Source organism: Dicentrarchus labrax, unplaced genomic scaffold, assembly GCF_905237075.1.
Source record: "Dicentrarchus labrax unplaced genomic scaffold, dlabrax2021, whole genome shotgun sequence".
NCBI classification, from domain to species: domain Eukaryota; kingdom Metazoa; phylum Chordata; class Actinopteri; family Moronidae; genus Dicentrarchus; species Dicentrarchus labrax.
In genome coordinates, this window is record NW_026136706.1 from 23,820,502 (window position 1) to 23,844,181 (window position 23,680).

Genomic DNA, 23,680 nt, shown 5'->3' on the forward strand with positions numbered 1-23,680 from the left:
TGGGACTGCTTGCTGTATAAATTGCTTTGCACAGTAAGTGGAAATTATTTGTCAATTCCAAATGATAGGAAATTAAGATGTACTAGTGAACTAGTCACAACAATGTCAATTTCCTGATATTTGAATATTAAGACACTATCTATTTGAAATATATTTTGGAGACAGAAGAGTGAAGACACATTTTCATATGCTACAAGGTAAGTTATTCAGAATAAATTCCTGGCCACAAATTGTTTGTAGCCTATTTACATTTAAAGATAACTATGTGGAAAATGAAAACGCATGATAAATGCGTTCCATTGTTTTCTATCAGATATATCCTTAACTTGCTCCAATAGCCCACCTTGAGCAGTCGTCCATGTTTTCATCACTCTGCAAAAATTAATGTCCATGTTGCGTTTAAGAAACATCGGAAGTTTGGATACAACGTCTATAATAATTACAGACTAATAATGGAATCGGGTTTTTTATTTTTATTTTTATATTTATTATACATGGTCCTGCAATCCTTGTAGTCAAGCTGTGTCTTCAGGGGAAACTTAAAGTATTGAAGCGCCTGTCAGACAGGCGGTTGTAACAATCACCGGCTTTTTCTGTCTATCAAACATTAGCATTACTATTTCTGCATTCTCTCAGTTAAGTGATTAATCCTGCATATCACCAAGCAGAAGTTAGTGTTGCTGCTTACAAGCGTTGACCAAAAACCATTTGAAATAGCTGAACGTCGTGAAAGTGATGTAGAAATAGCAGAGTGGGAGTGTAGGAGTCGCATTTGAATGCGGCGCTGTGAGAGCGGGCGGTAGCTGGAGCGCGCTCCATAAAGCCTCTGAGCCGCAGAGCTCGTGCAGTAACGTTAGCGTCCTGCCCTGGTGAACACAGCTAACGGAAAGCTAACGGAAAGCTAACGGAAAGCTAACGGAAAGCTAACGCGGCCTCTACGAGTGCTGAATCAAAATAGCTCGACTCTGCACCAACCCGCAGCCATGGCGGCCGAGGCTGACAAGGTAGAGCCTGCGGACAGTGGGGATGAGGAGGAAGACGTCTACGAAGTGGAGAGGATCATTGACATGCGAGTGGAAGAGGTAAAGCTAGCTTAATGCAACGTAGCCGCCTGGCTAGCTGGACAAACATGGTGGCATTGCCTTCACTTCCACTCTCACGACGCATAGTCCACCTACAACGGTGTCCGGACACATTGCACACAGAACAAACAATGCATTGGGATCGCATTGGCATGCATTGAATTGCTCTTGCGTTACTCAACTAATCGTATGCTAATCGTAAGTTACTCTTTTCGTCGCGGTACACTGCTCGTCCAAACATTGCATCGTCTCTCCGTACGTCTCCCATGATGTCCGCTCCCTTCTCCCCTGCTGGGGCCAAGGACAGACGCTTTGCAAGCTTGCACATATTTTTTTTATTTTTTATCATGGGTTCTCTTGAACAGCGGCATAGCTAGATCAAACCAATCCCCGGAATAATGTTAGTCACAGTGAGCATAAACAGATTGGATGGTGAAGGGTCCTGTGGGCAAACAATACCACTCAACGTTACTCACCGCTGACACATTACCTTAGTAACGTTACTATAGTGGCTGCTGTGTATGAAGCGGAATTAACCGAACCTGTGGTTGTATTTTATTATTTTACCTTTCTGCGTGAACATAAATCCCACAGTGGATAATCATTAACAACAGTTGTATCTCACTTAGAGTATTTTAGGTTGTGTGTTGTGTCTTTGTAAGAACATAGTAACGGGCTTGTAACTGCTGAATGTGTCAGTTGAGTTCAGGTTTGTACACAATCTCTCTGTTGACCCACCTGGTGGTAATCATCCGCTACACCAGTGTTTGATAGCTTTGTACATCCAGCTGAGGAACTTTTCCTAAACGTTAAAAAAAACTACAAAAAGACAAACAAACAGTAATTTTACAATTTAACCTAATCAGTACTCCCCAAACGTGAGCACTGTATCTTACATTCAAATATCAGTGTGACACATTGATTACATTGTAGTGCTGAACAAAACAAAGAATCTGCTTCATTAGCCAAGTATGTGTTTACATTAAAGGAACTTGACTCCGGTTTTAAGTGTGTGTGTGTTCGCTTTTGTAGTCCTATTGTATTTATTAAGAATAAAATATTTGTGTTGTTCAAGGTGGTTTCTGATTTAACACCTCTGTATTATATATATTGAAACAATATCATCATATTAATAACCAGAATGAAATCAGACATTGGACGATATGTTTGCTCTGTTCTTCATTGTGGGTAATTACAGTTAATTTCCATTTCTTTTGCAGTAGTCCCCCTCCCATTATTTCTTCTCATATTGTGTTTACAAAATCATGCATTGTCCCGGGTTGGTGCCACATTTTCCCACTTTAATATTAACTACCCCCTCACTTGAGGGATTATGGGGGGAGTGCTTTCGTGTTTATGAGTGGAGATGGGTTGGAGGGTGGTGTTTGGTTTTTTTTTTCCTTGAGTGCCAGGGCTTTCTATACGGTTTGAAGGATTCTTCACATTCACTGTGTGTGTTTACATCGAGTTAAGAAAACAGATTTTTTTCCTCAAAACTCTCAAGTTGATTTATGAGCTCAAATGATTCCGAAAAACTGAGTTAACCTAAGTGAATTCATGTTGGAGAAACATTGTTAATATGTTAAGTATGTGCATTAGCATGACAAAGACACCTGAATAATTAAAGTATTGTTGGGCTAGCAATTTGGCAAAGTTGTGCAATGTTGTGTACAGCTGAACAAGATTGTATTAATCTTCATGTCAAAACTAGAACTGGTCAATGAGTCTGTTTCCATAGCTGAACAGTGAGATATTTTAATACTGAAACACATTCACAGTGGGAAATTAATGATCTCCAGCCGCAGAGCTGTCTTCACTGCAGCATTTGTCCTAAACAAAAAACTCTTTCTTAAAGCAGCATCAGTTAACAAATTCTTAAACATAACAAAATTAAGTTCTGGTGGCAAATCAAAACTGTAGTGCAAAAGTTTTGCATTGTGCATCGTAACAGAAACTCTGGACCTGACAATACAATATTTTCTTAGCCTATCCTATTTGTGTTCCTTCATATAAATGCTTACAAATTGGTCCAAGTTGGTAAATATGTACATCTGCAATGAGAAATGACTGAAAATGAGAAAGTATTGTTTGTTTCTCCCCCTTGTTGTCTTGTGCAATGTATCATCTATTATGAATACAACCAGTGAATCAAAGAAAAATGTCCAGCATGCAGAATACTATATGTATCCATGTTGGCTGGAGTCAGCAGTTAATTTCTGACAGCTACCAGTCAACATGTCAGGTTGGTGTGGAGTAATGCTTGAGCATAATATCTATCTCTATCTGTTCTTAGGGTGAAGTGCTCTACAGAGTCCGCTGGAAGAATTACTGCTCTGATGATGATACTTGGGAGCCAGAGGCCCATTTGGAGGACTGTCGTGAGGTCCTCTTAGCCTTTAAGAAGGCCATGGCTGAAGCTAAGGCCAAGAAAGAGGCAGAAGCCAAGAAGAGCGTGGTAAGTCACACTCCCTGTTTACACTTGGCATTAACATGCGTCTTGGGTCATCCGATCACAAGTGGACAGCTCTCAGTACGTCAGTTCATAGCTGCCATTAGAAAGCGTCTCGAGTGACCATTTGTGATCGGATCTCACTGTGTATAGTGTTATCCATGTGCATTCCCATGTGTGAGCATGTGATAAAGCCTCTGAGCCACTCAGCTTCACAGCTTCATAGTGCTACTAGAGGTCTACAATGCCACAGAGAACCTTTACCACAAAGCCAAAAATACAATATATATAATGTTTAAAAATGTGACATTGTTTGTTCATTCTCCTCTTAGAAACTGCTGCCTACGAAGAGCGACGTGTTTGATGCCGACTCAGAAAGTGAAACTGACAAAGACCGTCCAACTGAGGCACCGATTAAGAAGAAGAAAAAGACCAAGGTCCGGGAAGTAGATGAGGAACCACCTCCAAAGGAGAAAAAGAAGAAGAAGAAGAAAGACAAACGGAAGGAGGAGTTCAGGCCTCTACCGGCACCAGAGACAGATGAAGAGGAGGAGGAAGAAGAAGAAGAAGAAGAAGAAGAGGAGAGAGCCCCAACACCACCCTCTCCTCCCAAGGAGAAAAAGACTGAAACAAAAAAGCGGCTGGTTGACTCTGAAGAGGAGGAGGAGGAGCCAGTTCCCTCCAAAAAACACAAGAAGGAAAAGGGAAAGGAGGGAGTAAAGCAAAAGAAAGAAAAGGTAGAGGAGGGAAAGAAAAAGAAAGGAAAGAAAGAAAGGAAAGTTGAAACCTCTGAAGACGAAGCTGCTGCACCTCTAGAAGATGACCTGAGCGACGGCCCATCAGAGTCCCAAATGGACGATAGTGCATCAACGGATACCACAGTAAAGTCAGCCGAAAAGCCACGTTTGGACGACAAGTCCAAACAAAAGATGGGAAAGTGGGAAGTAAAGCTGCAGGGCATTAAGGACCTCATCCATGACAAAAAGAACAGAAAGCCAGATGCCACTCAGAAAGAAAGCAGCCTCCAAAAACTAAAGAGCCTCACCTCTAAAAGCAAGGAGGAGGCTGCCCCACACTCAGACTCCAGTGATAGCTCCACCCTACATAAGAAAGCCAAGAGCAAAGGGCAGGACAGCACGCCGCCGCCACCACCCAAAGTCCCATCTTCCTCCACATCCTCATCATCATCCTCATCCTCTGTCACAGCAGCCAGCAGCACCAAAGGCAAGGAGGATGAGGTAGCTGCTAAAGAGGAGGTATTGGGACCGAAGGATGCCACAGGCTCCACTAACCTATTTGAGAAGTTCCTGTTAACCTGCGAGGCCAAGGACCGCGCCCCCCGCAGGCAGCCAGTGCATCAGCCCACACCAGAAAAGACCAGCAGCAAACCCCCAAAGGTACAGTATTAGAGCTATGTATGTTTTCCCATTGTTTTACATCATATGACATAAAATGTTGGAGTTGAAAATGAATACATGTTAATTTAAACTTGCCAGAATTTCCAAATTGTGTCTTTGGTTTGCCTGGGTGGATCTCAGCCAGGTGTGCATAGACAACAGAATGGGCAAATGCTTTTGTAGGGATGCACTGTTTTCCTCTGCTACAGTCCTGATACCCAAATTCAGGGTCTAAGTCTATGCAAAGTAAAAAAATCTGGATACTTTTTGTGGTTAATATTTCTGGAAGGTAACGGGGCTACACATCACTTTTTAACCACAGGAAGAATAACTACAGTTACAATGCAGTAGCTAATGTGGGTCTAAATAAACAAACAAGTGGAGATGTTCATACAAAAAAGGGCTTTTTATGTGTATGAGAGTTTAATCTTGTTGAAAAAATGTATAAAACATTACAATGGACCAACCTCATAACAACATACACACTGTTTAATACACGTAGTGCAGTATTTAGGAGTATTGGTGTTTTGTACCAATGCAGAGCTTAGAGACAACACTGGGATGCTGCGTTACCCTGTGATGCACCTTCAAAATTGTTGCGTTAATGTCCCTTCGCACAAAAATGTGCTCATAAAAAAAAATCAAGCAATAAAGGATTTTATTTTATTTTTTATGTTTTAAACCAGCATTAGTCCTAATCGTACATATCAAATATTAATACATTTTTAAAATGTACCCCTTAAATTGCCAAGGTTTTGTCATGATGCAACTCCATTTTATGGTCTAAAAAAACACAATCAATTATTTATTTTTAATAAAGTTCATGCAAACTGGATTATTTATGGTTTGATTTTTGCAGCCTGGTATATGTGAAAGATTAGCAGCAACATTTATTTATATGCGTTATTTTTTGCTCAATACACGTTAAGCACCTTTTGCACAAAAATATGCTCTTTAAAATCAAGCTGTACAATATTCTAAATATTATATGATTTTCTACTTTCTTTTAATTTTATTTTTTAAACCTGCTCTAATCATAGATACCATTATTTTTTTTTTGCTGTAACAAAGAACCTCACCTATTGCCCAAGTAACATTTCTACTTATTTATTATACACTACTCACAAAAAGTTAGGGATATTTGGCTTCCGGATGAAATTTCAGAATGCACCTAAAATGCACTATAACCTTTACAGGTGAACTTAATTTGACCTTCTCTAAACTTTTGAATGCACATGTCCAACTGTTCAGTGTTTCAGTACTTTGAGTTGATTAACCGCAAAAATCACAACAAGTGTCTGATGCATGACTCAACCACTAAATGTTCTGGTTCAATGACGATTTTTATTTAAACAGTCCTCTTCATCATGCTGTTCACATTTTGACATCATGAGACCAAGACAACACCTAACAATCGATCAACAGTACCTGGCCATCGCGAGGCTTAAGACAGGATGAACTCAGAGGGAAGTTGCCACTGAGCTTAGAGTGTCACAGAGTGTCATCAGCAGGTTGCAACAGAGACACCGAGAGAATGGAAGAGTCACAGAAAAGCATAGAAGTGGACGTCCTTTGGCAACATCCCATGCTGATGATGCCACATTGTGAACAGTGCCCTGCGGAAACCGGATGGTGAATGCCACTCAACTCCAGCCATGTTTAAGGGAAGTGAGAGGCACCCGAGTGTCACGTCAGACCATTCGAAACCGCTTTCATCAGCATGGTCTGCGTGCTGGACGACCTGCAAGGGTCAGTGTTTCCTCTAGGATTTTTTTTGCAGTGGGGGCAGGCCTGTCCGAACAACCCCGTCTCCATCTGCATGGATGACAGTGCCCCAGCTGATTGAGGTCGCATCATCAGGGAAGGGCTGCCGGAGGCCTCAAATGGAGTGGCCTGCACTTTCTCCAGACCTGAATCCCATTGAAATCCTATGGGATTAGCTGAGTCTTGGTGTAGAGGGTTGTCGCCCCGCACCCTAGAACCTCGATGACCATACCAGCCTTTCAAGAAGAGTGGAATGCCATGCCTCAGCAGACAATAAGTCGACTTGTGAACAGCATGAGACATCGTTGCCAAGCTGTAATTGATGCTCAAGGACACGTCACAAGTTACTGAGACATTGCCATTTTTTGTTGGGGTATACCCACCACTGTTTTTAGCTTTTGTTTCAATAAATTGTTTGAGATGAAGAAATTACCATTCCATGCTTACTTAAATGCCCTACTTTCATGATATAATATCACTGTAGCATGAACTTTTTACATTTTCCATAAATTTCACCAGAATGTCAAAGTTCCTCTACTTTTTGTGAGTAGTGTAACAACATAAAACATAAAACAGCAAGAACATAATCTGAATAACAACAACAATAATAACATAACATAACAATGGCATACAGAACACTTCAGGGGTTGCGTTTTGTTAATTTCAAAGCTATTCAGGGCCCCCTGTGTAGATGTGTGTGTATTTTATAATAAAAAATGTCGTGGTGCTTTGAACGTTTGCATTAAATGGAAATGGAATGAAAATGAATGGGTATCAATATGCACATTTTTGTGCGTAGGGCCATTAACAGGTCTATTTCAGGCCACGTTGTTTACAATAGGCTAAAAATTAAAGATGCATGAAAAAAATTGAGAACACTCAAAAATGCACAACCTTTCATAAATCATCAACAATATGCATGAAAAAAGGATAAAATAGGCTGGAAATTAAAAGTCCAAAACAGAAATGTACGTGTGTGCATCAAAGGGTTAAACCTTGATCAAAGATACTGCACGACTGTCCTTTTGTGTGTCCAAACAGAAAAGGCTTCTCTCAGCGTAATTACATGCCTCTACATCTCTTCAGCAAACCACTTCACCTATACTCCATTTTTCCCCCAGACCAAAACCAACCTGCTAAACGATGTAGCTCCTCCGCAGGGTTTTTATCATCAGTCGCTAAAGGTTTCCTGTTCATAAGATGTAACATCAGTCCTATTTTTCATGGGCCTTTTTATAAAGCTTTGTTAAACATGTAATAATACATATTCTGTCAATGTAAAAGTTTATAGACCTCCAGAGGGTCTGATTTAGCCAGAAAATGGCTAAATCTACTATTTGAAAACTATATGGAGTAATGTTAGTGAACTGCAAAAAAGTCCTACAGCTACCTTCAGATTAAATTAATTTATTGTAAAGCAGATGCAGAAACTGTGTGAGTGGTAACTGAATGCATGTAAGCATACCGCTGTAAATGGATGTAAATAAGTAGGAGAAAACTGGATATGACTGGAGGTGATGTTTGACAGATACCCGATGTGCTTCAAAAGGTCCATATTAGTGTGCATCCGTAGTTTAGTTTACAGTAAAATAAAAAAGACATAATATAACATTGAATATAAAAAAAAGCCAAAAGCTCAGAGGAACTTACTGCAGAGAGAAAACAGGCAATGACGTGTGTATTGGCTGAAGAACTATTTGAAGGCAGTTGTGTCATAGCACCAGAGATACCTGCAAGCATAACAGAATATTGTTGGATGTTTCTGCAATTTCATAATTGCTTTTGGTTGTCAAATAGAAAAGAGGGAACTGATTATTTTAAGAGTCAATACTTTATTTCCATTTCAACTAATTTGGTGGGAAGTTGTAAGTCAGGACATGAACACATTGATGACGTGCTTATTTTTTTCAGAATAAGCCAGACTCCGTGGCAGGACAACTACAAGGTGTTAACATTGTGTTTCCTTTACAATAATAGCTATTAGGAAAGATTGAGAAGATCCCCAAGACAAGCAAAGATTCTCCAGTTCAGAAACCAGAGCCCAAGAAGACGGAGAAGACCAAGCAATCAGATGGTATGCAAGACACACAGGCACAAACTCACATGTGTAAAACACTTTGTTATGGATGTTCTTAATTTGAAAGACAACCTAATTCTGAGTGAAAACAAACCTTAATACAGCCTCTTCAGCACTCTGTGCAGTACTTAGTACGTGGAAACTGGCATCTACAATTTGTTTACATGTGAAACAAGTTTTTCATTTACCAAAATTAAAGAGTTTTCAATGATCTATGGTATGCCCTAGATGGGTTTTGGGGCAACAGAGGCTCTGATGTTGAATGGATTGCCTCTTTTGAGGAGAACACACTTAAGGAAAGGATACTCTTCTCAACATTTAAGTAATCATGTTTCTGATACTTTTAGTCTCTTTTTCTGTTGTGTGTTAAGTATTAGTACTGTTAGCATTAGCAGTATTAGCATCTGTCTTTTCCTCGTGTGTGTGTGTGTGTGTGTGTGTGTGTGTGTGTGTGTGTGTGTGTGTGTGTGTGTGTGTGTGTGTGTGTGTGTGTGTGTGTGTGTGTGTGTGTGGTCAACCATTGTAGCTCTAAACTTGCTGTTAGCACTTCAGCATGTGCATGTGTTACCACACATCCATGCAGTGAGGCAGCAAAAGGGGTTACTCAAGAACAAGTCAACTGGAGAAATGGTTGTTGGTGGCCCTTGGTTTGATATTTTGTTAGTCAGAGCAACAATGGTAGAATCCACACAGTTACCCATCTCAATCAGTCATGTTTCCACAAGCATCACATTATTGTACATATCTAATAAAAAAATAGCTATGATCGTTAATTTAGGAAGCAAAGAAACAACTTGTGGATTCTGCTCTTTTTCTGCCTTGATAATTCGCTTTTTGGTCTAGCACCAGAGTTTTTTTTGGATGTCTGTAGCTTGCTCTTTTAAATGGTTTTGTTAGCTGAACCCATGGTATACAGTTTGTGTACACCCGTAAATTCATAGCAAAGATTTTTTTTTGAGTGATGTCACCACTTGACAGCTGTGAGCATTAAATGCAGTCAAGGCTCTTTATCTCTCAAGAAATAAGACTATTCGTCTGCTCCTCCTCTAGTCTCAAGGCCTGGCCAGAGTTATGGCTTCAACCTGGATAGTGATGAGAAGGAAGGAGAGGAATCTGCAGCAAAGCAAAGGCCTGGAGAGGAACCCCGGGAGCGAAGAGAGAGGCCCGAGGAGACACAGCGGCCCAGCTGGGAGAGGAGAACCCCAACAGATGACAGGAGGAAGAGGAGAGAGGAGAGTGAGCCCAGACTCTTCATGGCATGTGATGACAATCAGGAGACCCAGGACCCACCAGAGGGCGCTGACAAATCTGGTATGTTTATGATTGGCCACTGAGTACATGGTATCTTTGCTGCTTCCAGATTGTTCTTTCATGTTCAATTATACATTTGCATCTGCACAGTTGTCAATTTAGTTGATTTTTCAACAACAGACACTCACTGAGGTTTGATGTATAAATGTAGCTCAGTCGGTAGAGCTGGCGACCCATGTACTGAGGCTGAGTCCTTGCTGCAGCCCAGGGTTCAAATCCGACCTGCAGCCCTTGGCTGCGTGTCATCCCCACTCTCTCTACCCCCCTTTCCTGTCTATCTTCGGCTGTCCCTATCAAATAAAGGCAATAAAAAGGCCACAAAAAAAAATTTAATAATAAATAAATAAATAAATGTAAGCAAGGTTTACAGGATGAATAAGAGGTCATTTAAATTTCAGTATGCAAGGTTTCAGCCTGCCAACTAATGAAATATCCCTCTCTGCATTGTGTGTTGTACAGAAAAGGGCCAAGCCACTTTGAGTCTAGGAATGGATCTCAACCTGGACTGGATGACTCTTGATGACTTCCAGAAACATCTGAATGGGGAGGATGAGATCTTGTCAGGTCCACCGTTATCACCCAGTGAGTATTGCATTTACATCTAACATAGTTGGCTGACCAGAGCATGTGAGCAGAGTGGAGTGGTGAGAATTTCCACTCCTCGCTTACAGAGTGGTTTGTTTCCTCCATTCCCCCCTTCAAAGCTGTTCTGGTCTGCTCCTCTCAAAATCGCTCTGCGCTCCACTCATATTTCACTCCATTCCACTTAAATCACTCACGCTCTCTCCAAAAAAATAAATAAGCTTTGTATTTTAATTTTAGCTTAAATTCTGTTTAAGTTGTGTGTCACACACGAGACAGGCAGCAAGTGATGAGACCCTCCCTGTAGTTTCTCTGTGTGTTTCTCTTCCGAGCATCTGTGATTGTCACTAGACTGTACAAGAGGAGCAAAGTGAGGGGAGATTGTCCACTAATCGATCGCAGAAACTTGTACTGGAACTGAGAAATTATTTGCTAAAGTGTCAAGAAACACACTGTTAAAGAGAAGTGTAAAAATATTCATTATGAATGGATAAATTAGGCAATTAATGGGAAATGCTGGTATACAATACCTACAGTCTCTGCACTTGAGAATTGTTGTCCCACTGAGAAGCCCTCTAGCTATCAGCTGGCTGCCATTCAGTTAACATCTATTTTTCCTGAGTGGTTAATGTCATTTCAGTCAGGACCACTTTTGTCAAAAGAAAACTTTATTTCCAAATGCAGAATGTTATATTTGGCGGTATGGCTCTATTCTGGGACGTGCATGCCCTTCCATATGCATACATGGAAAAGTAACGACAAGGAGAGCCGCAGCAACAGAAATGACAATGATTAATTCAGATACAACATAAAAGAAGGAGCTGGGTTGGAGGAGGGTTGCAAAGCGGCTTGCAGAGGAAGCAACAAGGGTAGACAGGCTAAAGCAGCTTAAATAAGGTGTCCTGAATGACAATGATGCTTGAAGGAAATCAGCTAAGCCATCAGCTGATGTAGCTGGAATTGTGAGCCAAGCTTGATTTTGTGGCCTGCCTGAAATAACACTGAGCTCAATTAATTGTCCAGACTAGGCCTATACTCTTAAATAAGATGTTTCTGTATTTAGTATTTTTATTTTTAAGTTGGTATTATAGTTTGTGTAAAGTGTTCTCTGATGGATGTTTAATTGTAAGATCTATAACGTATACTTTTTCTAAACTTTAATTCTACCTTTGTCCTGTCAGGTGAGTTGCGGGATGCTGTTAAAAGTGGAGATTACATGGCTGTAAAATTGGCACTTAATTCCAAAGAAGACTACAATCTGGACCAAGAGGTATGTGTTCTACGCCCTTCAAAATGTTCTGTCTTAGTAAAATTTATAATATTTATATATATCACCCAAACCATCTTATTTTCATCAGCTGTCTCCTATTTTTAATTTACATATGTGTTCAGACTTTTGAGCCTTCAATTTCAAGTCAAAAGCACATTTTACAAATGTTAATGCTCGCACCCTTGGTTGTCCCCGGTGTGCATGTGTGGGAGTGTTTGTGCAGTCAGGTATAAACAAAGTGTGAGTTTCGTGGATGACCAGTATAACACAGTGCTGCATCTGTCACAAAGGGTACTAATATGGTTGCGTACTTGCCGGGAAAGGTCCTCTGCATTACCAAAACATAAGCTGATGTTGCGTTAAAATTGCACTTTAGTTTGGGGAAGTGGTTGGAAATATTTGAAAAGCGTTTGACATAATAACGGTGGTCGAAGAATTGTTTTTCGTCCCTTGTCGAAAGTCTTCACACAAGAAATATTTTAGCTGTTCTAAGCGAAATCTAAAAACGTCTTACACATTTCAAGGTGTTTTTTGTTATGATACACCGCAAGTGCATCTAGACAGAATTTCTGTCTCAAATACTATCATGTTTGTGATTTGACTCGATATGTTAAGACATTTTCAAGTTACACTATAATATTTCCAGGAATGGGAATTGCTAAACAGTAAACATTCAGGAAATGTCTCACTAGGTTTACATGATGTAGCTGAGAGGACTCCATTCCATCACATTCTTAGGATGTGAAGGATCTTAACAAATATCCCATATAGCGCTTATAGATGGAAAACGATGTAGTTTAGTGCACCAAGGAATCTGTCTCCGCAAGATCTCAATCTACAGACTTTCCTGTCACGTGTCTACTAATAATTCAATCAAGATGTTTTCACAACTCCAAAGCACCTTTGCTTCTGCAACAAACCCAGGTAAGCATAGCTTCAAATGCTTTAATGTTTTTTCTGTAAACAAAATTATATTTAAGTGATAATGTAATAGTGTAAATATTTTGTGTTGGATTATAACTTTGTATTTTATTAAGCAGGAATCACTGTGTGGTAATCAGTAGGTTTTAAAGTTAAATAATACCTATAATATATTGAAAATGAAAGGGCTATGTTATTTACTTTTAACCGTACTGTATTGTTCTTTGTGGTCAGAATATGTAAAAAAAGCTAACAAAATTCTCAACTGACATGTGTTATGAGATCTTAGTTGTTCTCTCTGTTGTTGGCTGGAATACACAAAAAAATGCTCTTTTCCCTAATTACTCACTTCTGTTAACTGTTTTAAGTTAAGATAGTTTATTGTATCAACCATACATGATTTGAAAATGGCTTTTTAATGTGTATTGTACATTGGTAATTTGGATTTAATATTATTAATTCATTATTATATATTCATCATAATGTGTACACATTAGAGACGGTGGTGTCTTATTTCCTTGCAGTGAACAAGTCAGTGGAAGAAGACACTGAACATATGAAGGAACCGGACAAGCTGCACAACCCTTTGAAGCAGGTACATACTGTATATGCTTTCAGAACATGTATCATCATCATGATCATAGCACAACATGTGCAGCCACCAAGCAACAGTAACTATTGTGTATTCAGGATCTTTTTCTTTTATCAAACCATCAAAACTTTTATAGGTGTAGGTGATATCTAAATGGAAAACTTAATGTTATGTGAATGGCTGAACACCATTAAAGTGTTCCCATATTTTGCCATCTGTGCCTGGCCTGGTCGTGGTCGCTGTTATGGTTTTTTTGGCCACATTGAAGACATGTTGTTTTAAATCACCAGTTTCCACCACCAGATTTTACTGTAAAAACACAGCTATGCTTAGCTCACAATATTTTGTATATGCCATCAAACGTAACATAATTATTTGTTTTGATTGCAAGCCATGAATGTAGGTCTAGTTCATATTCTGTTCTTTCCATGTAGCATTTCATCCAACACCCCATGACTACATATACTTGGTTAGACAATTACAATGTCAAAACGCTGCTTGATCCAATAAAGCCATTAACTATTCTTGAATGGGTCACATGTGGTTTTTGTACTGGAGATTTGAGAGGTGTCAGGGGTTTTGATACAAATGTTGGGCTAAAAATTGATGTGTGGCCATCACATTGACTCCTGTTTGAATGAACCTGGATCTTGATGGGGCATTGCCAAGGTGCTGATGCATTAAACTGAAAAATGTGCAAAGGATTTTGAAAAGGCAATACCAAAACAAAATCACTACCACTTAAAGAACCCCCCCCCATTTATGTCCTAATGGGTCTATGTTTTAAGTTCACTCAATCAAATTATTCATGAGGTCAGATTTGGCGATGAGTCTTACATATACTTGTTCTTTTGCAGGCTTGTACTATTGGTGAGACGAGGTCTTTTGAAGGAGAGAGGAGCTTGATTGAAGAGAGAAGTTCGAGTGATGCTCTTAGGTTGACTTCTAACCTTGACAGTGCAAGAAATGAAGAGGGTACTCCAAGAGTAAAAGAGATTATCCCACAAGATTTGGATGGTCCAAAAGATGGCGAAAAAATGCCAAGCTGCCCTGCCAGTACAAACACTGAGCAAATGACAGTGAGGGAACATGAAGAGATCCAAAAAGGTGGGAGGGATATAATTGAATCCAAAAACACTGCTTGTGATTCAGCTGCCAAGCTGGAAAATCAAGGAAAGGAAGACCAGAAGCAAGCACAGGAAGACAAGATGTCGCATGACACAAAAGGTTGTTTGTCAAGTAAAATAAGTTTGAACTTTGATAATTCAAATCCAACCAGAAATACAGAAGGGATGCTGACAAGGGACGATGACAAAACAGACCAAAAGAGCATAGCTTACAAACAATGTTCGCCTGAGGAAGCAAATGACTCAAGTGATGAGGCAGAGGATGGGGTGGCATGTCAGTCAGATGGTACAGATCAAGTTCTGTTTGAGTCGGGCACAAAGGAGATTGCTATAACACAATCACGGCGCCGCAGGAAAACTGTGGAAAGGAAACAACCAACACGATCCAGTTTAAGGACTTGTAAAAAAGTGCTTGAAATAAAACCTAGCACATCAGATGATGAGAAAAAGGAGTCATACAAAAAGCACTTCTGTTTATATTGCAAAATGGCTTTTACCCAACTCGCAAAGCACTTGGAAAGGAAACATGCAGAGGAAACAGATGTTGCCCATGCAATACACTTTCCCAAAGGTTCCAAAGTCAGACAGACTTTGCTTGATCAAATTCGCAATAAAGGAGATTATGAACACAATTGCCAAGTTCTCAAAAGTGGGGAGGGGGAAATTGTTACTAAGAAGCAGGTAAAAAATCCCTGCATATCTGTTCGTGACTTCTTGCCTTGTCAGCACTGCTTTGCTTTTTATCGCAAAACTGACTTATGGAGACATGAACGGTCATGTAAGGCCAGAAAGGGAGATCAGAAATCCTCTGATAGGACAAAAACAAACAAAGGCCACAATGCTGCCTCCCGGCTGCTTCCAATGTCGGAATTCTTAACTGGCGGCTGTGAGGAAATTATCCACATCATGCATCAAGATGACATCTCAAGACATATCAGAAATGACCCACTTATTTGTAAATATGGCAATGCATTGTCTGCTAAGTATGACCATGATAAGTCTCAATTTGCTTATATTGCACAAAAGATGAGGGAACTGGGTAGATTTGTACTTGCTGTAAATGAGCTTGACAAGAGCGTGAAGTACTTACATGAAATATGTCTACCATCCAGATTTGAATTAGCCGTTGAAGGGGCCAAAAAACTTAGTGGTTATGATCCCAGTTCCAGCAAGTTTAAAACCGTTTCCCTTGTCTCAAAGGTTGGCTACTCTTTGAAACGAGCTGCAGAAATAGCTTTCGGTGAAAGTCGCATGACAGAGGATAGTGAAACTGAAAGTGAAGTAAAAAAGTTCATACAGCTTCTTGATACAAAATGGAATGAGTGTTTTTCTCGCAAAGCTCTAGCATTATCTCTAAAGCAAGAAGTCAAGAAAGTGGAAGTAGACAAATCAACTGTGACAGAAGACTTGATAAAACTCCATACGTTTATCACAGGGGAAGAAGATGAAGCCAGGAGGGAGCTGAAAGAGAGTCCTAGTTTGTCAACATGGAAAAAGCTCAGTGAAGCCACTCTAGCGGATGTGTGTCTGTTTAACAGAGGAAGGGTGGGAAATATTGGTAGAATGCTCTTACAAACTTACACTCGCAGAAAGAGTAGAGGAACATTTGTGCCGTCTGCAGATCAGATAAGGAAAAGCACAAAATTGGAGTTGGACCTTGGTGCCAATTTCACCAGGTTGGAACTAGAAGGTCAGTATGGAAGGAACATGCTGGTTCTGCTAACAGAGAGGATGGTTTTGTCAATCGACCTACTCATTGAAAATCGAGAACAAGCAGGTGTGTCAAAAACAAATCCATACTTGTTTGCAAGGACTGAAGGTCCATCCTTCATCAGAGGATTGGATTGTTTCCGAAGGGCTGCAATGGAATGTGGTGTTAAAAACCCAGAAGCACTTCTGTCCTCATCATTAAGAGAGCAAATTGCAAGCTGCTGGCAGCTCATGAGCCTCAGTGAACCTGAATTGGATCAAGTGGCCAAACTAGTGGGAAGGAACAGCCAGGAATGTTACAGGCTGTCAAAAAATGCATCTGAACTGGAGGAAGTGAGCAAACAACTTCTCAAAATAGATCGAACACTGCCATCAAGTCAACCCAGCACTGCTAGAGATGGTGAGCACTTTTTGCTCCTTTGGATCCTTTTGCATTAATGTGTTCTTGATTACAAACATTGGATGGCAAACAGCCAATTTTTGTAAGTCTCCCTCAGTCTCCACTCTAAAATCACTTACTTGCTTGTTCTGGAACTTTCAACTGTATCACACAGTCTTCATCAGCAGATTAAGTTTTCTCAGTTATCATGGAACAGTAGATATTTCTGATCCCCTTTGGGACTTGACAGTTCATGCTTGACCTTTGAAACAGCAGTTGACAAAACTGTCTCCATTCAAGGTCCACTTACTTGTTTGTCTTGGAGCTTTTGACAATTTCAAACAATCTCGGAAACAGCAGCTGACAGAAAAGTACAAGAATGAACTGTCAAGCGCTACTGTTTTTATCAATTTGAATACTGCATTCTCAATTGGATGAATATTTTATTTCTCTTATATAACCATGGTTCTTTACACTCTATCTTCTTAGGAACTATACAGAAGCCTGCTTTGAAGAGAAGACCTTGGAGCGAGAAGGAACAGGCTGCAGTGAAACGTTACTTGTGTGAATTTATCACAACAATGAAGGTTCCAGGCAAAAAGGAGTGCAATGCTTGCATAGCTGCTGAACCAGATCTTTGTGGAAGATCTTGGACAGATGTCAAAAACTATGTACACAACACACTACAGACAACACGGAGGAGAAATAACCAGCAAAAGCCTGAAGGGATTGTAACTGAGAGTCCAAAAGCTGGAGTCCAGACCACTAAGAAAGATTTGGAAGACGCAGATGTCTGTAATATGACAACAGTGCATCCAGATGATCTGAGAGAAAGTTCAAATTGTTGTATGACAATGGCACCACCAACCAATTTGACAGAATCCACACCATTCTCCCAAGAGATGACTTCAAGTTATGCATCCTTGTGTTCTACTTGTACAAATGTGGTCCATACGAGTCCACCATTGATTTCTACTTTCACACCATTGAATGCTACTGATACACAAGTAGTTCCTACATTTACTCCACACAACACTACAAATGCGCTAATGCCTACTGCATATACATCAGAGAACAACATAATTATGCCAATGTCTCCCATTTATACACATAATGCCACAAATATGCCACCCCCTTCTGTGTATGCACCACAAGACACTACGAGTTCAGCAATGATTCCTAATTTTAGTACCCTTAACGCTCCAAGTACCTCAATGTTGCCTACATTCACACCACTGAATACTAGTTCACCAATGGTCTCTGCATTCTCAACACTAAATGACAGAAGTGGACCTATCGTTTCTTCATTCACACCTCTGAACCATTCAAGTGCACCAGCTTACCCCACAAACCCACCTAGGACCCCTACAACTGCACAGGTTGTCCCAACAATCCATAGACCCAGTGTTCCTGACAGAACACTAATGGTACAGAAAAGTACACCCATGTCTGCTGCAAGAGGACCAGTCACTGCAGCTGTTAAGCCTCAAAAGAGAAACAAGAGGTTGTGGAGTGAGGAGGAACAGGCAGCCGTGAGGCGTCAGCTTGGAGACTTTTGTAAACTGGTGAAAGTGCCAGGCAAAAAGGATTGTGATGCATGTTTAGCTGCGGAGCCTGCTTTGAACAGCAGAACATGGAGGGAAGTCAAATATTTTGTACATAACTCAATTCAGTCACTGAAAAGAAGAGGGCATCCAGTGGCCTCCAAACAAAGTGGAGGGCAGGAACCAGAGACTCATAATCCAAACATGGAGTGGGATGGTCCCGTTTATCTGTCCCTGTAAATATTTGTAATGGACTTGCAAGAAAACAGTAAGTGGTCAGTGAGATTTTAGAAGTGTGTGGTGATTGTGGCTTTAATCTCAAATGACATGGGGCTTAAGAATTCAGCAGTTGTAAATTGAATTGTCAGTTAACCTTGGTCTCACTAGCCATATGGATCTTGACAGGAATTATGGACTGCCCTGCCTTTCTTTTTAACACACTTTTTAAAAAGTTCCTGAAACATTCAGATTCAGGTCCAGCGGACCAAGCTGTTGGTGTACTGTTGCATGATTATACAAGAAATAGGTGGAACTAAGGACGTTTGTACTGTAGCTTTTGCTCATAAAAAGCAGATATTAATGTTTAATATGTAACTCAGTCAAATATGTAACACTATCAGTTTGTCAGATCATCACAGGTTACCTCTAGAAATTTTCGAGCTTCAGATATGTGATTATTTCATAAATGTGAACCACATTTTCCCAGGATTTGCAACCAAGTCATTGACAGTGGCAAGTTACCACTGTGGCACCCAAACACGCTTTCACCATTTCAAACACAATGTTTTAAAATGATGAAAGCAATCACTGATTTGTCTGGGACTCCCCAGCCTCCATAACCAGGACATTTCCCACCCTGCACTGAGCAAAGGTAGCCTCAGTGACTGTACATTTCTAGAGGGATTTCTACTCTTATTTACTGCAAAACTTACTGAAACGTCTATCTTTCTGCCTGTACTGTTTTCAGTAGCATTTTTATGAATTTTGATATTCATACAAGAAATGGTAAAACCTACAAGTAAATCTTTGCAGCCAGTCCCTCCAACATAGATGTGCATTGACTTGCTTTACATAATTCCCAAATGCCTGGCCCAAAATGTATTCTTGCTTTAGCCAGTAGCCTGTATTGTAGATGGCCCCTTATAGCCTGCAGCAGTAATGGCATACCTTCCTTGCTGATGTTAGAGAATTAGGAGCTCAATGTGTATACCTCTAACTTAAATATTAAAAACACTTTTTTTAGGACCCTGTTGATAAATGTTCATTATCTTCATTTATGTGTTTGTTTTTCATAAGAAGCTGCCGAAACATATTTTTGTATTACTATACAGCCACTGTGTAGAACATTTTAGTACTTTATTGTATTTGATGTACTCTAATTTGAGGTAAAATACACTGCATTGGTCTCTTTGTATTACTTCATTTTAAGATTTTATTATGACATTAATATCAAGTTGCCAAAATCAGATTGCCTTATTATGTTGATTATTTCCTTTTTACTACATTGTTTTCCCATTAATGTTGATTGCACATACCATAGTAAGTGCAATCATGCTAGATTTTGTGAGCTGTTAAACCCACAGTTCAGGATTATGTTTTTTTTTTTAAGAAGAAGAAGTGAAGTGTTATTGCAAAAGTTAATACATGACAAGTATTTAAAACAAGGTCAAAAGGGACATCCCTTTACATTTTTAAATATAAGGGGATGGGCATAGCTCAGTGAAAACTGGATTGTGGCATTAGACGGTGGATAAAAAGGTTAGTTTTCCTTCCTTGTGGATAGGTTTGTTAACTGAATTCAGATTGTTCCTAGTATTATTCACCTTTTAACTTAAAATGCAGTTTGGTAATTGGAAAAATAATTACACATTTAATTTTAAGCATTTTATACTTGAGGTTTTTAGATTCATTCACTACAGTGTTTAATTTACACTGGATATTAAACAATAGGTGCAAAGCATCTTTTGTTTGGTAGGGTCAGTCGACTCTGTATATGTCTTGTCACAATTTTCTTTATAATTAAAAGGAGCAGAAGTTATGGTTAAGAGTTCCAGATATCACTGCTGCGATTTGTCACAGACAAAAGCTTTTGTGTTATCCTCAGTAGCAGCTGTAGTGAACCTGTGTAGAATAATGAGTGTTCACCCTTTCATACCAAAGCGATCAGATGTACATAAAGTCCTGACAGTGAGCACAGTTGCAGACCTGGTCACATAACCTATGTTAACTCATTTACACCAACTGCAGACAGGTTTTTCCCATGTTGTTACTTCCTTGTGAAAGGAGTATATCTGTGTTGTTGTATATAAATCAGCAGTTTACATCCCAGTTACAGTGGTGTTTGCAGAATGAATGTGTTCAAGGTCTACAAATGATATATGATCGTTCAGTTCACTACCATTGCTGTTGGGTGTTGCAAAGCAAAAACATTTTTTGTGTATAGTAGGTAGCTTTCTATCATTGCCATTGTATAAGCACACAGTGCGTGTTACTCTTCATCCTGTTGCAGTTATAATGCCTTCAGTTAATGCTTCTTATCAAGTATTGTAAGGAACTTATGACTTCTGCTTGTACAATAAAAAGCTTCTTGGCTTAAAATTTAAAAAAAATGTTGTTATGAAAAAGATGTGTATTTGTTTTTCTATGCATTTTGTATGTTAAAGTTTTGGCGTTTTTTTTTTTAATCTTTTTGCAATACGAGGTTCCAAAGGAGACCATGTTTATGTGTAACTTTGAATTTGCAACTGTAGTATGTATTTATAGATTCAAGTCTGCAGACATTCTAGTGGCTCAGTGATTCTGTACCTGATCAAAATTCTACTACTAATAATAATAATAATAATAATAATAACTCAACGTACAACTGAGGCTCAATTTGTAGGTTGGTTGGAATCTGATTTAATTTTTATTTGCTCATATGTGACTCAGATCCAATTGTTTTTCATGACTGTGAACAAGCACATAACACTTTTTCTTTTTTTTTCCAAAATGTGCATGTCAGAGTTTATGTGACTTTTTATGTCACTCTAGATCTACACTCATCATGTGGGTCACTTCAGGAATATTAACACTGCAATCTGAATAAACAGTGTGTGTGTCAGCTCTGTGATAGATTGAAGAACTGTCCAAGCTGTACCAGGCATCTGGCCTGATGCCAGCTGAGATTGGCTGCAACCCTGCAAATCCAAATTAAGAATGATTGTGACTATTTCACTACATCACCATGTATGCAGTGACATCAACACATTGTATCACACATCAATTTGTGCTGAGGAAAAATATAAAAATATTTCCTCAAATATAGTTGTAAATTATGAGGTCAAAGTAATTACTTTACGGCATTATGACTTGTATTGATGGACTCCCCAATCTGGGAAATCCTGTAATCCACATTACTGTGACAAGATGCCAGTTTCCTCTGCCTCAGTGAAGTGTACAGCATACAAGTGTAGGACTAACACTATCGCTAATGGCTTAACACAATAGCTTGTTTCAGCTACAATAATGTGTGAACTGTGAATCAACATCCACAGCAGGTTCGTGAGAATCATTTCACCCCATTCATCTGTGACATTGTGGCATTGTATCTCTCTGTGTGTCCACAGGATGTCAGTGGTATGTCCCTGAGCATGCTGGCAGCAGCGGGGGGGCAGGACGACATCCTCAGGTTGCTGATAAAGAAGGGGGTGAGGGTGAATGGACGACAGAAGAACGGCACTACAGCCCTGATGCATGCTGCTGAAAAGGTAACAGGGTCTGTCACCCAAGATGAGGGGAGGGGGGGTCTTGTATTTTACTATAACAGCCAAAAGGGGAGTATATATTGGGTTCATATTTGAATATTGCTAATGTTGCCCCATGTCTGCTCACTGTTTAAATAAGCCACAGTTTACTAAAATGTGAAAGTCACCATCTACAGCCAGTGTTTGGTTTGTCCGTTCTCGGCTACTGTAGAAACATGGCGGTTCATGGTGTGATGTGGAAACATAGACAGCAAGAGTCAATACGGCGTAAGAGATAGGGCCCAGTTTTCTGATGTTTATGCTTAAGCACTGCATTTGTACAATAGTTTGTATTTCATTGCTGTTGTTGAATATTTACAGAAGGATAAAATAAATTATGTTGATTGTTGATTACGGTAATTATTTATTGTACCAAACTGTTACATACAGTTGTTAAGCAAGGAAGCATTGACTTGAGTGATGATAATGCTGCAATTGTTTGTTGTAATTTGGCCATTGTCACCACCATCAGATGGACCTTTTGTTTAAATTATTATGTTTACAATCTGTTCCTCTAATGCACTTGATTTACTACTTTAGTAATTGTCTCTTTAAAATTAAGTATTTTTTCATGTGCAAAATTGTTATTAAACTTGTTAAACTGAATTATGTAAGAGTTTTTAAATGTGTAGATGTGAAATAGTATAGTATTTAACAGAATGTATGTGTACCTGTGGTGTAGCTACAGTGATTTACATCTATATGACTAAGCAAATAAGAATAATTAACTTTTTATTGTGTCTGACTGTGTTGACAAAGTGATGACAGAAAAGAAAGGTCTAATGTAAAATAACAAAATCAGGACTGAAATATTGCTTGATCACTGAGCCCTTGTTCTGTAAACAAGTTCAGATTTTTATTTTTATTTTCAAAATTAAAACTAATTTTATCCAATTTCTGAAGCATCAGTTAGCACCAGCATATCCCGGTTTCAGATTCAAATGCAGAAAATTACCACTTTTTTGTATTTTCTCACACATTTTTTCTTGCCATCCTCTGTCAGAATTTCTTGACAACCGTTGCTATCCTGCTGGAGGCAGGCTCCTATGTCAACGCCCAGACAATAAGCGGGGAGACGGCACTGATGAAGGTAACGTTGCACTTCACACACAAGCCTCTGTTTGAAACCAGCCTAGTTTGACCATTCACACCAGACACAGTTGTTGTGAAGGGTTACCCTCTTGTCACACAAGACCTGGTCCTCCAGTGGCAGTTCTGTACACAGCTCTGCTGAACCATGAAATGATATCACAGCATATTCAGGCTATATGTTGGAGTTGCAGAAAAGTGAGTAAGCAGTGTTAGCTCGTCTGTTGGATCGGACCACACGGGCCAGCCTTTACTCCCCACGTGCATCAATGAGCCTTGGCCGCCCATTACCCTGTCGCCAGTTCATCACAATGTGGCCCTTGTGAAAGCCGCTCAAATCTTCACGCTGCCCATTTTTCCTGCTTCTAACACATCAACTTCAACAGCAAAATGTTCAGTTGACAGGTGCCATGATAACCAGATAATCAGTGTTATTCACTTTACCTACCAGTGCTCATATTGTTATGGCTGATCGGTATATATATTTGTTGTGACATTGATTTCAGTCATGTTACTCAGCCCCAGTAGAAACTTCTGTTTTCCATTTCACACCTAAGCTAAGTGGTGTGAGAAAAATGTTAAACTAAGATTGAATTAAAAGTCT

At 39.6% G+C, this 23,680-nt stretch overlaps 1 protein-coding gene across 5 annotated transcripts in view; it reads left to right on the forward strand.

Moving 5' to 3' along the window:
* The first annotated feature begins 773 nt into the window (after positions 1-773).
* Positions 774-23,680, forward strand: part of mphosph8 (M-phase phosphoprotein 8) — a 29,908-nt gene continuing 7,001 nt past the window's right edge. Inside the window, exons 1-9 of one of the 5 annotated variants that reach the window (XM_051404890.1) lie at positions 774-1,082; positions 3,376-3,537; positions 3,864-4,928; positions 8,670-8,766; positions 9,820-10,080; positions 10,540-10,662; positions 11,844-11,932; positions 14,303-16,682; positions 17,151-20,814. In XM_051404890.1, coding sequence (XP_051260850.1) covers positions 984-1,082; positions 3,376-3,537; positions 3,864-4,928; positions 8,670-8,766; positions 9,820-10,080; positions 10,540-10,662; positions 11,844-11,932; positions 14,303-16,682; positions 17,151-18,445 — 5,571 coding nt within the window. In that variant the 5' untranslated portion in view covers positions 774-983 and the 3' untranslated portion in view covers positions 18,446-20,814. Of the gene's footprint in view, positions 1,083-3,375; positions 3,538-3,863; positions 4,929-8,669; positions 8,767-9,819; positions 10,081-10,539; positions 10,663-11,843; positions 11,933-11,966; positions 12,857-13,377; positions 13,449-14,302; positions 16,736-17,150; positions 20,815-21,810; positions 21,952-22,990; positions 23,078-23,680 lie in introns of those variants that run through there. The other 4 variants (XM_051404893.1, XM_051404894.1, XM_051404891.1 and 1 more) reach the window with 4 other exon arrangements.